At 40.8% G+C, this 12,733-nt stretch overlaps 1 protein-coding gene across 2 annotated transcripts in view; it reads right to left on the minus strand.

The window, feature by feature from the left end:
- Positions 1–12,733, minus strand: part of LOC136875697 (leukocyte elastase inhibitor) — a 133,677-nt gene that overhangs the window by 45,304 nt on the left and 75,640 nt on the right. For both annotated transcript variants that reach the window (XM_067149258.2, XM_067149256.2), the window contains one exon: positions 7,082–7,323. In XM_067149258.2, coding sequence (XP_067005359.2) covers positions 7,082–7,323 — 242 coding nt within the window. The remainder of the gene's footprint in view (positions 1–7,081; positions 7,324–12,733) is intronic.

The raw sequence follows: 12,733 nt of genomic DNA on the forward strand, positions 1-12,733 counted from the left end.
CTACCTGCGACTGTCTGGCCGAGGGTTGGGCGGCCGTTACCAAACCTGACAAACTAACGGCTATGGCTATGGGCAGAGGAGTTCACCCTTAGGGGGCTTGTTGAAGCCTTTGCGTAGAAAATGACACGTACATTCAACAGGAAGCTGCTGCCTTGCAGATGTGGCAAGGGACTGCTAAAGGCTAAGGAAGATAACCCTGACAGAAAATCTTCTCCAACGACAGGCCTAACAACTCAATTGGAGAGTAACTACAATCGCTTTCAAGACAAATACGAGCTTGGGATCGAAGAAATCAAGACAACTCATTAATAATATGTCACTTAATTTTATTGTACCGTATGAATTTCGTTGGACCGCCTCTGTGGTGTAGTGGTTAGCGTGATTAGCTGCCACCCCCGGAGGCCCGGGTTCGATTCCCGGCTCTGCCACGAAATTTGAAAAGTGGTACGAGGGCTGGAACGGGGTCCACCCAGCCTCGAGAGGTCATCTGAGTAGAGGTGGGTTCGATTCCCACCTCCGCCATCCTGGAAGTGGTTTTCTGTCGTTTCCCACTTCTCCTCCAGGCGAATGCCGGGATGGTACCTAACCTAAGGCCACGGCCGCTTCCTTCCCTCTTCCTTGCCTATCCCTTCCAATCTTCACATCCCTCCACAAGGCCCCTGTTCAGCATAGCAGGTGAGGCCGCCTGGGCGAGGTACTGGTCATACTCCCCAGTTGTATCCCCCGACCAAGAGTCTGAAGCTCCAGGACACTGCCCTTGAGGCGGTAGAGGTGGGATCCCTCGCTAAGTCCGAGGGAAAAACCGAACCTGGAGGGTAAACAGATGATGATGATGATGATGATGATGATGATGATGATGAATTTCGTTTATGGCTATTGGTTGCAATAAATGTTGATTATTATGATTACTATTATTATTATTATTATTATTATTATTATTATTATTATTATTATTATTATTATTATTATTATTATTATTATATGTTCCAGGGGCATGTAAAATGAAAGGAAAGAATGGTCATCGATGGTCATCCAAGTCGGATATGAAATCTGCGTTCAACTTTGTAAGCTATCGAAAAAGGTTTCTTTCATTCTTAATCTGTTTATCCTTCACGATTGGTTTTCCCTGGGACTCAGCGAGGGATCCCACCCCTACCGCCTCGAGGCCAGTGTCCTGGAGCGTGAGACTTTGGGTGAGGGGATACAACGGGGGAGAATGACCAGTAACTCGTCCAGGCGGCCTCACCTGCTATGCTGAACAGTGGCCTTATCGGGGGATGGGAAGATTGGAAGGGATAGGCAAGGAAGAGGGAAGGAGGATAAGTGGGAAACCACGGAAAACCACTTCGAGGATGGCTGAGGAAGGAATCAAACCCGCCTCTACTCAGTTGACCTCCCGAGGCTGAATGGACCCCGTTCCAACCGTCGTATTGTGACAGTTCACAACGTCACCTATGGTATGTCATGATATCCAGGAGATGAAATATGCCGTTTTCCGCGTCATTCTACGATAAAAACTGCCCAAGTTAAAATTTTTCTGCCCGCTCCAGGACTCGATTTGCAATATCCAGAGTCGCGCGACCCAGCTCTAGTTGCTGGTAATTAGCAGCAAGGCGGTGCAAGAGCACTTGTACTCGAAGTTTTCTCACTCCCACCGCGAGCGAGATGAAACGATACGCGTTATCACGTGACAAAGAATCTAGGTCACTAGCTGAGCCCAGAGAGTACATCCAACGTGAAAACTAACATTATACCCTGTTTTCCTCGCTTATTTACCACTGCCAACTTAACGCATTCAGCTGTTTTATTTCTGTTAATTTTTATAAATCGCAAAATACCCAATGGATAATTAAGCGCAAACATTCATTTGAATCAGGGAATTTTACGCATAATTATGAGACCGAGAAGTGCTCTACTTAACTGACAGAGTGGTAACTACGCTGTAAACAAGGGCGCGTCTTAATGACTAACAGATGTTGGACCCTAACCGTGAGAGCGAACACAAGGAATCCCCTGTGCTCGTCATCATTCACCGCCAGAGACTAAAGGACGCTTTTAAGATTGCTTCAAAGCCTACGAAGTTATTTTAATAACAGTCACTCAGTGGAGATGGGAATACAGGAGCTACATTTTGATACCCTGTTCGTCACTGTACGTTGCGTATTAACGGACCAACGTGTGAGAAAGAATTGCATTTTTCCCCCACCCTCAGCATTCGGGTCTCTAGCGTAGCGCGCCTATATATTCAAGAGCTGAGAAGGAGACACTACCCAGTGCATTTGCAGTGTAGCGCCAGTACGGTAGTATTTCGTCGTGGTTTGTGTGTGAGTCGTTTGTGAAGAAATAATCGTGTAATTTGAGCAGTGTAATACAGTGATTCATTAAAGTCTGTGAGTATGTGGAAATAATCACCCTCTGAGTGAGATGTTAGCGTGTACAGTGTGCCGCAAATTAATAAATAGGAACGGTACGAAACCGTAATAACCGATGTCCGTGTGTAGAAAAGTTCGTACATCGAGCCTCCTATGTGTCTAAGTTAATACGGCTCAGTTAACATATATAGGGACGTACTTAGCGAAGTGGGTGGAGCGAACGTGCTTGATATCCGTATGAATTACCAAGAAAGTCAGTGAATGGCTCAGTGTAGACCTAATTGAGGACAGCGCCACGTTAAAGTAATCCGTAGTACAGTTGAGAGCTCGACTCACGGCTAAGTGCATTAGAACAGGCCTGAACTAGTATCATGAATACGAGAATGCTAATACATTAGTGGCCTAACCACTGTCGTTTCTAGGGAAACTAGTGAAATTTCTGGGCCTATAATCGCTGCCTACAAGAAGAATAGATAAATGAGAAGGGATTAATGTCGGGCTTCTGGGACATTACCGACATTGGGTTGGAATGCTCGTGCTATTGAGCAAATCCAACCATATGTTCAAATTGTGGTGTGTAATAAACTAACGCATTCACTTGAGATAATTTCCCCTCATTTACATGTCTACGAGAACGCCGGAGTGAACGCCGACGTCCAGTTGAATGCCAGAATTTTGCCTGTGTACCGGAGTGAACGAATCATCTAGCTGTTTGCCGGAATTTCGTCTGGTAGCCGAGAACGTCTGGAACGTCGCTGTCATGTGTATGACCTGCCAGGAAGTCATCATGGGTATTCACATCGCCGATAACGTGATGCAAGCAGCTTAAGTCCATGGAGTGCCCTCCTGTAAAGCTGTGAACGTGGTATCCAGAAGGCTGAGTACATTTCCAAGTATTTATATCTTTGAAGGTCGTGTCCCATTGTAAATATGTAGATTTTTCACTTAGATATAACGTAGACTGCAAGCACGCCATTTCAGAGGGATAATAATTATAATTTCATTTTTATTTGGGTCTTTTATAGAATACTTTCTTCATGGTTTGGGAACGACCATATTTTACTTCCATTTTTTTACAAGGGTTTGATAATGCATCACGTAAATTTAAGGACCTCAGATTAATTAAGTGTGAAGTACTGTCAAGTAAAAGGGCTTAAATATTCTACGTAAACGACTCCAGTTATCATCTTTCTACAGCCAATAGGAGTCCTCAAAGATATCTCAGTAACTGATTTTTTTTTTACTTCACAAGCTCTTAGGAAATCCTCCTTACTAGAAATTAAAACTGCTGGAACAACGAATGGAGCATGAGATTGGGGTATATATCTTACATCGCTAATTAGTTCGCGAATGCGCAAGTCAATTTGGACCCTGTGGCAGGAGATCATCACTGAATTTGCATCGTGGTCGATGTACCGAGAGGAAATGAAATGGCTGAACAGGCTGTAGCCATAATATATATTGTGAAATGAAATGTGAAGTTCCCTTGGAATCTGTCATTAAGAGACGCGAGGCGCATATCGCGATGTGAATATGTTGATTACGGCCGGATGTAGGGCCGTGATTTGTGTGATGCCATGGTGGCCAGTATTGAAAGAAGTGAATAGATTATTTGCCGTGAAGCCATTGCCCGAGAAGGCTTAGTGGACCGCTCTTTGGAAGTGTGTCACGGGCAGCTCACAGCTGGAGTTTTATGAGCCCCTTTAAACGGGGGAGTGAAGGCGTTTTCTTCAGTGAAATAGAACAGATACAAGTGACGAGTTTTTTTTCTTTCGGCACAGAGATTACGCGTGTTAATTTAAATAGAGCCAACGTCGCAGGGATTCCAGATGAGCATTAAAGGAAGGATCCCTCCAATTTATTTTCTTAATTACTTATAGCGTACAGGGAATTCCAGATTAGATATACCCCGTCTCAGAAGATCTTGAGTTCGTTCCAGGAGACAGTGAAAGTCTATGTTCACTGTTACCAACAGCGGGTGGCTTGTACCATCTGGGACTCATTGTGTGTATGTGAAATGTATATATTCTTGTCCATTTGTTGCAGGTAGTGCTATAATACTTTGTCTATGATGTTTGGTATTGAAGTCGCTAAATGCTTGTCCATAGGTAACATCGTTGTGTAAATAATGTCCTGATATATGTGTTGATAAAAACCCTTATGAAATGAGCGTGTTTATCATACTGCATATTTGGCAACGTTTAACTTAAGGTAGTGTTGTAACGCGACTTTCAAAGGATTGGGAGTGTAAATTGCCTATTTCAGTTCATACGATACTAGCAAACTTATATCATAATTTGATGCAAATTGAATATATTAATTCTTGGCAGGTAAACAGATTTACAGCGGGGTGTGTCCATAATGATTAAATATGTGTGTGATGTAATATAAGTGTAGAGTGAAATAATTAGAGAGGAAACGCCTCTTCTAAGTCTGAGGTAGTGTAATAGTTCGAGAGGGAACGCCTTCTTAAGTTTGAATATTTAAACATATAATGAAGTGTAGAAAAGGACTACCGAACATTTAAACGTCAAGATCACCCAAGTTACTATATGTAAGGTGTTTGTATGGCATACCCATGTAAATAATGTGTTTCACTAGTATAAGTAAAATTTTGTTATACAAGATATTGTCTCTCTTCTCATTAGTAATGAAATGGTATTCCTCTCATAATTAACTTTTCCCCCTACTATAGAGACTATTACTAAAGGACTTACCGCCCCATCGGACAGTCCACAGACCCGAAAATGCGATACCGACTCAGCTAGCGAACTATTCTAGTAGGGGAGGGTGAGGCTTCGACAAACCGGGCTGAGTTCGAAGCTCACCGATGGTGCTCCATTCTAACGTCATATTTATGAACAATGGTAACTGGTTCATGTACTGATGCCTTGGAAAGGTTACAGTACCACTTTTCAAATTTAGTGGCAGAGCCGGGAATCGAACCTGGGCCTCTTGGGGTGGCAACTAATGACACTAACCACTACACCACAGAGGCGGACACGTGTTTATTTCCATTTTTTTTATTTACAAGTTGTTTTACGTCGTACCGACATAGATAGGTTTCATGGCGACGATGGGATAGGAAAGGGCTAGGGTTGGAAAAAAAGAAGCCTTGGCTTTAATTAAAGTACAGCCCCAGGATTTGCCTGGTGTGAAAATGAGAAACATCCGAAAAGGATCTTCAAGGCTACCGAAAGTGGGGTTCGAACCCACTATCTCCCGAATGCAAGCTCAGAGCTGCGCAATCCTAACCGCACGGCCAACTCCCTTGGTAGTTCCATTTTTTAAATGTATATTGATATCACTCCCTCTGTACTTCTTAAGCCATGAGGCATAATTCGCAAGATTTTTATGTAAACCTTATTGTTATCGTCGCACTCAGTCTGTTAGGTTATTAGCCTAGCAGCTGGTTGGATCCTCAAATGGCACTACCAAAGGCTATTCGGTTTTAGAGCAACCACGAAACTAATGCCAGCATCAGCATGAGGCGTGCTAGGCAAGTTGAGGAGAGAAGTAGTTTTCCATTGCTTTCCTCACTGTTCCGAAAGTCCTATTGCAGCACGATTGATCCTATGAGCAACACCTTTCAAAACACTCATACACACTGGTCGTGCTCCGAATGTCACTACTCAACACTACCTATACCCAGCAGCTTCCATATTATCACACGCATGGATGAGAATGAGACTTCGGTGGAAGCAACATTTTGCTCTGGCCTCTGCCAAGTGATGGATACAAAAGTATCCAACAAGAAATCGGTGTGAGAAACGGCCTATCACTCTGATCTAGTTCAGAACAATTTGAGGTAAAATCCTACGTGTACCTCGCTAACCCTGCATTAAGAGAGTCCTAGGAATAAAATGGCAAGACGGACGCACTAACGTAAGTGTTTTGGAGTAAGCTTATGTAACCTGCGTTGAGGCTCTCATAATAAAACACCAGCTTCGATGGACAGGTCAGGCAATTCGCATGCCTGAGTCAACGTCTCCCTAAACAAATTATGTACTTCAGTTGAAGGTCGGACAGAGAAAACAGGGTGGGCAACAAAACGTTATAAAGAACTAATGATGGCGAATCTAAAGAAATGTCAAACTGACCCTGAATATTGAGAGGTTGTAGCATCTACTCGTCCAGAATGGCGTCACCTCGTCCACCAAGGGCATTTGTCCTTTAAACAACAGTGAAGACACCGTGTGCCAACATTTTGGAAGAGCCTGTGGTTCCAGAATAAGATTATACAGCCATCAAACAACTCATGTAATTTGGACTTTATCTTTGGAAAACAGGTAAGGTAAGGTTATTCTGCCCGAAGGCAGGTCCGAACCTCCGCAGAGGTGTTCCTGATCCGGAGTTTACGTGCGGTATGGTGGCCGGTTCCTTTCCGCTCCTCAATTCGCTTACCCCCCACCAACAGCGCGTGGCAACCCATCCAACTCCTGACCAAGAGCAATGTTGCTTAACTTCGAAGATCTCACGGGATCCGGTGTTTCAACACGGCTACGGCCGTTGGCCTTTGGAAGGCAATCATACTTGTTAACGAGTGACAGTCTAATAATAAATAATAATAATTAAGGCTAAGGTGATGGAAATTCATCGTATTTCCGGTTGATTTCCGTTGCAGGCATTAGATGTAAAAAAAACACATAAATAACCTTGTTCATACATCCAAATGAAATAACTTAGAATAAAGACATGTGGGTTCTTACATCACCCGTGGGATCATCAACCATTCCTCGGTATCTCATAATGATGGCTTGATATCCAAGATCTGGGTTGTTCGCATACATGACGTACTCCTTCTTGTGCATCATGGGAACAGTAACTGTAGTGTTGGGAGTCACGTGGAAGGGCTCCATGGTTGTTTGCTGCTCGTCAAAGGGCTTCGCCCAGCTACCCTTGAAGTACAGCGCGTTCACTCCAACTAGCTGCGTTGTTTCACTCACAGTTCCTGTAAATAAATACATAAATACATAAATTATTATTATTATTATTATTATTATTATTATTATTATTATTATTATTATTATTATTATTATTATTATTATTATTATTATAATTAATACATGGTACAAGCATGAGAGGGGACGAAGCGGAAGAGGGTAGGCAACTGGTCAAATGCCCACACAGAACTTTAAATTTTGGGTATATTCCCGGTATATGTAATGCGGTGAGCTCACAATTGTGATTAGCGACATTCTGTAAGGAAGATGTGAGCTCTCAAAAATAATGATTTTTCACGTAGCTCTGTGCTGAGACAGACTTTGCTGTACAGGAGTGAAAGATGGGTGGCTGAGGATGTCGTATTATTAAGTTCGAACTGCAATTTATTGAATTAAAATAGTATTTACAATCAGCACAATATGTCTAACTCGTTAGTCCAAATCCGGCTTTCAGATTATACGTAAGCCATCCAGAAATTAAGTTTCTCAATTTCTTTTCTTGTAAAGTAAACGTTTTTAGCCGAAAAATATGAGCATGCAAGACTGATCTATGATATAGCAATCATATACCGGCCGGACAAGTCCCTCCTGGTGTCAGTAGCGCAGCAGCAGTGGCCAGAAATGGCGGCTCGTATTCTTTCTCCCGCCGCCTGCGAGGTTCCGTCTATAATAAAGTTTCTACGGAGATTGCGATGGGCCATTCAAAGCAAGAGGCGAGGAATGCTCAGTGCAGGTGTTGTGCTGATCCATGGCAATGCTCGCCCACATACGGCTCGGTGCTCGGCAACTGTTCTACAGGAGTTCGGCTGGGGGAGGTTTTATTATCAGCGTACAGTCCTGATCTTGCTCCCTGTGTTTTTCATCTTTTCTTGCATCTCAGGAAAATTCTACCTTCCTGTCTGCATTTCCTCATGGACGAAAAGCTGAAGACGAATGTCACACGCTGGTTCCATTCTCCGGCGGCAGACTTCTACGACACCGGCAAACAAAAGTAGATCGCACGATTTGCCAAGTGTCTTAATTCTGGTGGTGATTATGTCGAAAAGGAGGATCATTTATACTAGAAGACTTTGACTTACCAGGATACTATGGCATTCATACATACGCAACACCTACTGCAGGAGGACCAGAAGGTGGAGTATCATATTTATTGAAGGCAACAGCAGGCAAATTGAAAAAGACACACAAAGAAGAAAATGTAGTAATAGTAACTACGTCATTGATAACTTTAATCTGCCTACATAGTAAACCAAACAACTCTGCAGAAGACGTGATAGAGATTTTTTTTTTGTGCGATTGAGAAAGTCCGTAACGAGGCAAATATCATCATTGCAGGGGACATCAATTATAGAATTGATAAACCGAACCAAAATCAAAACTGATCCTTGAGATGCTATAAGAGGAAGGTTTCCTTTTTTTAGAAGCTGCTTTACGTAGCACCGATACAGATAGGTCTTATGGCGACAATGGGACAGGAAAGGGCTAGGAGTGGACAGATTGAGGAGACAGTCGACGTATCTGAGTCTTTTGAACAAACAAATGGAGTCCTGCATGGGGATCCAATGAGCCCTCTATTGTTTAACATCGCTACAGCCGATAGTACAGACATCCTTCAGAGCACAGCGGATACAAAACTTATACGCAGATCTGGAATGTGCTTACTGTCCAAATGTTTCCATCTAAGCTATCTCTATACAGCTGAAGATGGCCAATAAGTGGTCGAAACATGTTCTGCGTGTGCTAATGTATTTTTAATTTTGCCCAAAGCAAAAGTAAAGTATCGATTAGGTGGTTTTTAAATTAATTTGTTGATTCTATTCATCGATACGGTCATGAAGTGGACAGCTTGCAATTACACGCAGATGATATGGTGCTGGGGTCACCCAATAGAAAAGATATACAAGGTGCTTTAACAGAGTTGGAGAAGTGGGTAAAGAGAAATTGCCTGACAATAAATTTGGAGAAGACATTCCAAATGACATTTCGAAAGGGAAGAAAAATGTCAGGTAGAGATTCTCTTACTCTCAATGGAGAACGTCTGAAAATCTTCAACCGCTTTAGATATCTTGGAATTACCCTGCAAACTACTACAATGTCATTTAGATACCATACCCAAGAAAGAACCGCAGCAGCTACAAAAGCAATTCCAGCCATAAAAAGAACCTCCCAGCTCTGTCCTTAGCTACAGCTATGAGACTTTTTAACACCATAGTATCTTATGGATTATAACTTATCTGGGAACGTCTTACGGACTTTGCAGAAATAGAAGGTGTCGAAGCATGGTTCCTTAAGAATGCACTGAGTGTGGGAAAATCAGCACCTACAAGAATGGTTTATATACTAACCATGGAGACCTTATAATTACGTTAAGGACCTGAGGAACCCATTATTCCTGTCATCTAATGAACAATACGCAAATAATCTGGAGAGAAAAGTGACTAAGAGTAAAGAGAGAGACATAGACTTCTACACTAGAAGCGCCATGTTAGAGAGAAACTGGGTGAAGGAAAATCAGGGACTCAGACACGTCTCGACCCGTTTATCTTCATATGTTTGCTGTCCAACTTACAACATTGTTCAGGTCGTTTCTTTAGTCTCCAATAATCCTGTAACTTATATACTGCTCTATACATTATTAAATCATCCGCAAATAGCCTCATCTGTGATTGAAGTTCCTTACTCACATCATTTAAAAATATTTATAAGTATAGGAAAACATTGTACTTATAAAATATTTTCGAGAATAATTTACAATCGGTGCAAACGTCAACTGGAGAAAGAATTAGGGGAGTATCAGGGGGGATTTTGACCATTACGTTGTTGCCCAGACCAAACCATAACACTAAAATTATTAATGGATATCCACAAAAGACGACAGAAACAAATTATTATCACTTCCGTAGATTTTCGGAAAGCTTATGATTGCATTCACCGACCTTCAGTATTAAAATTATTACGAAATTTTGGATTACATCCTAAATTATTTAAAAAGATAAGATTAACGTTAACAAATACTAAATCTAAGGTAGAGTTTAGAGGAGATTATCCGAAGCATTCACAATCAGAACAGAACGAAGACAAGGTGATGTATTAACACCACTTTTGTTTAATTGTACTCTGGAATACCTGATGAGATAATGGTATAAAGAGAACAACAATAATATAAAAATTGGATGCACTAAAGATGAAGTTAGCCTAAATTGCTTAGGATTTGTAGATGATCTGGCACTACTAGCTAAAAATAACCATAATGAAGCTCGGAATCGAATCACAAGTCTCCAAACTATTGCTGGAAAAAGAGGATTATCAATTTCATTTGAAAAACTAAAATAATGGCTATATATCCTTTTTTAATAAGCAGTGTTCTGATATGCGGGAATGAAATAGAAACTGTAGAACGATTTAAATACCATAGAGAAAGTATAACATGCAATTTAAATGAAAAAAAGTTATTGGACAGAGAGAACGAATAAATTATCCAGAGCCCAAAAAGAACCAGAAATGCATACAACAAGAAATGTTTGTCAATAAATACAAAATTAAAACATTATAAGACTGTAGACCAACCTGAAATGACTTATGGAAGTGAAACATTATTTAAACTAAAGCAAAAGAATAAAATAGACAGAATTTAAAAAAACAGAAACAAGAATAGTAAGAACATGCATTAATAAGAAGTACCGAAAAGAATGAAAATAGCGTATCATCCCAAACGCAGCAGTATATCAAGAAATAGAATCTATAACGGATTTCATAAGAAAGAAGAGAATATCATTCTTTCGCCATCTGTTGAGAACACCTCAAGACAGGTTAATACGCAGAATTTTGGAGAAGCTATAAAAACAAAAGCAACAACCTGCGTGGAAAAAAGAAATAAAAGAAGACATGAAAGTTTTGACATAACACTGGACGAATTAAAGAATAAATCAAACAAAGTAAATACATTGAGGAATAGTAAAACTATATTCCTACCAAATATTTATAAAAGAGAAACAACTAAAAGGGTATTTTCAGAAGAATAACGAGAACGAAGATCAGATAGAATGAAGAAATCTGGAAGAAAAGAAAGGAAAAACGATAAAACATCATAGAAGACCGGACAGAAATAGACTACAGTGGTCCATTGAGGCAGTAGAAGTGCAATAATAAGAACAAGAAGATGATGTAGAAGAAGAATAAGAAAACTTAAAGGTCCTGTGGGAATCCCTTCTTAATCATTACGGGTTCAGATAACACTTCACTTACTCTACTGTAATTCTCCGAGTTCTATTGTATAAAAATTTAGCTACCAATTTAATTGCTCTTTTGTCTAGTCCAACAGCCCTCAGTTTCGTCAGTAATCTCACAATAGCCTTGGGTAGACCAATAACGATAAAAGCTAGGTAACTGACTGCGATCTCAGTTGTGTATTTTAAAATTATTTATCTTCCTTTTTTATGCTAATGATGATATAACGTCGCAGTTTTCGGCGACGTCGGGATAGGAAAGGGAATGAAGGACGTGGCCGAACAGCCCCAACATTTGCCTGGTGTAAAAGAAGGAAACCACGGGAAAACATCCTCAGTCCTGCCGGTGGTAGGTTTAGAACTCATCATATCCCGAATACAAATTTAGAGCTGCACTCTATAGATTCGGGCAGGCATTTTAGCGACTCGAACTATAGTGTCAGCATGACGACAAATTACCCTACTTCTAAATGTCATTCCATCTGCATTTGAAGACTTTTCAAAACACAAAATGACATGTGTACATACAAGAAGTCCTGATAAATGGGGAGGGGGGGGGTTAGAGATGTGTGAAGGAACCTCAAACCTGTAATAAATTTGAACAACACGGGAACCAACCACATCCACAGTCGATGAAGAGAAGGGATGAGGTGTTTCATTCCATACATTTCCAGAAGACAATGAACTTAATAATAAATGTATTACAAATTCCTTGCAATCAGTGAACCACAGGCAAAAATGTTCTATTGAACTTAAGAAACGATGCAGTCTAAAGTAAGCCTGAGAGAAGACAGAAAATTGTAGCTTGCATGTGGCAGAACCTAGCTGCGAAATTTGTTCACGGAAAATATCCTCACTAGCGTCTGAAATTCGTTTAGTGTATTTAATCGATTTTCAGGACAGGGGAATGTTACGGTACCTTAAAACATTCTTCAGGGCTTTGAAGCATATGTATTACGATTTTGACATTGAAGCCGTACAATATCTACCATTAAAATATTATCTACCGATTTGCACACATTATTTTACCTGCAAGGCAGGCTTTAAAAGTGAAATTATGTGCAAGATCTGCCACAACTAAACATTGCCACTAATGTTGCTGCAGAAATTACTAAAACGTTTGTTCGACGACTTTGTATAATATATATCCTCGAACCTCGAGAATATAGCAGAAATACTGTAGACCGAAAAA

The sequence above is a fragment of the Anabrus simplex genome, chromosome 6, assembly GCF_040414725.1.
Source record: "Anabrus simplex isolate iqAnaSimp1 chromosome 6, ASM4041472v1, whole genome shotgun sequence".
Taxonomy (NCBI): domain Eukaryota; kingdom Metazoa; phylum Arthropoda; class Insecta; order Orthoptera; family Tettigoniidae; genus Anabrus; species Anabrus simplex.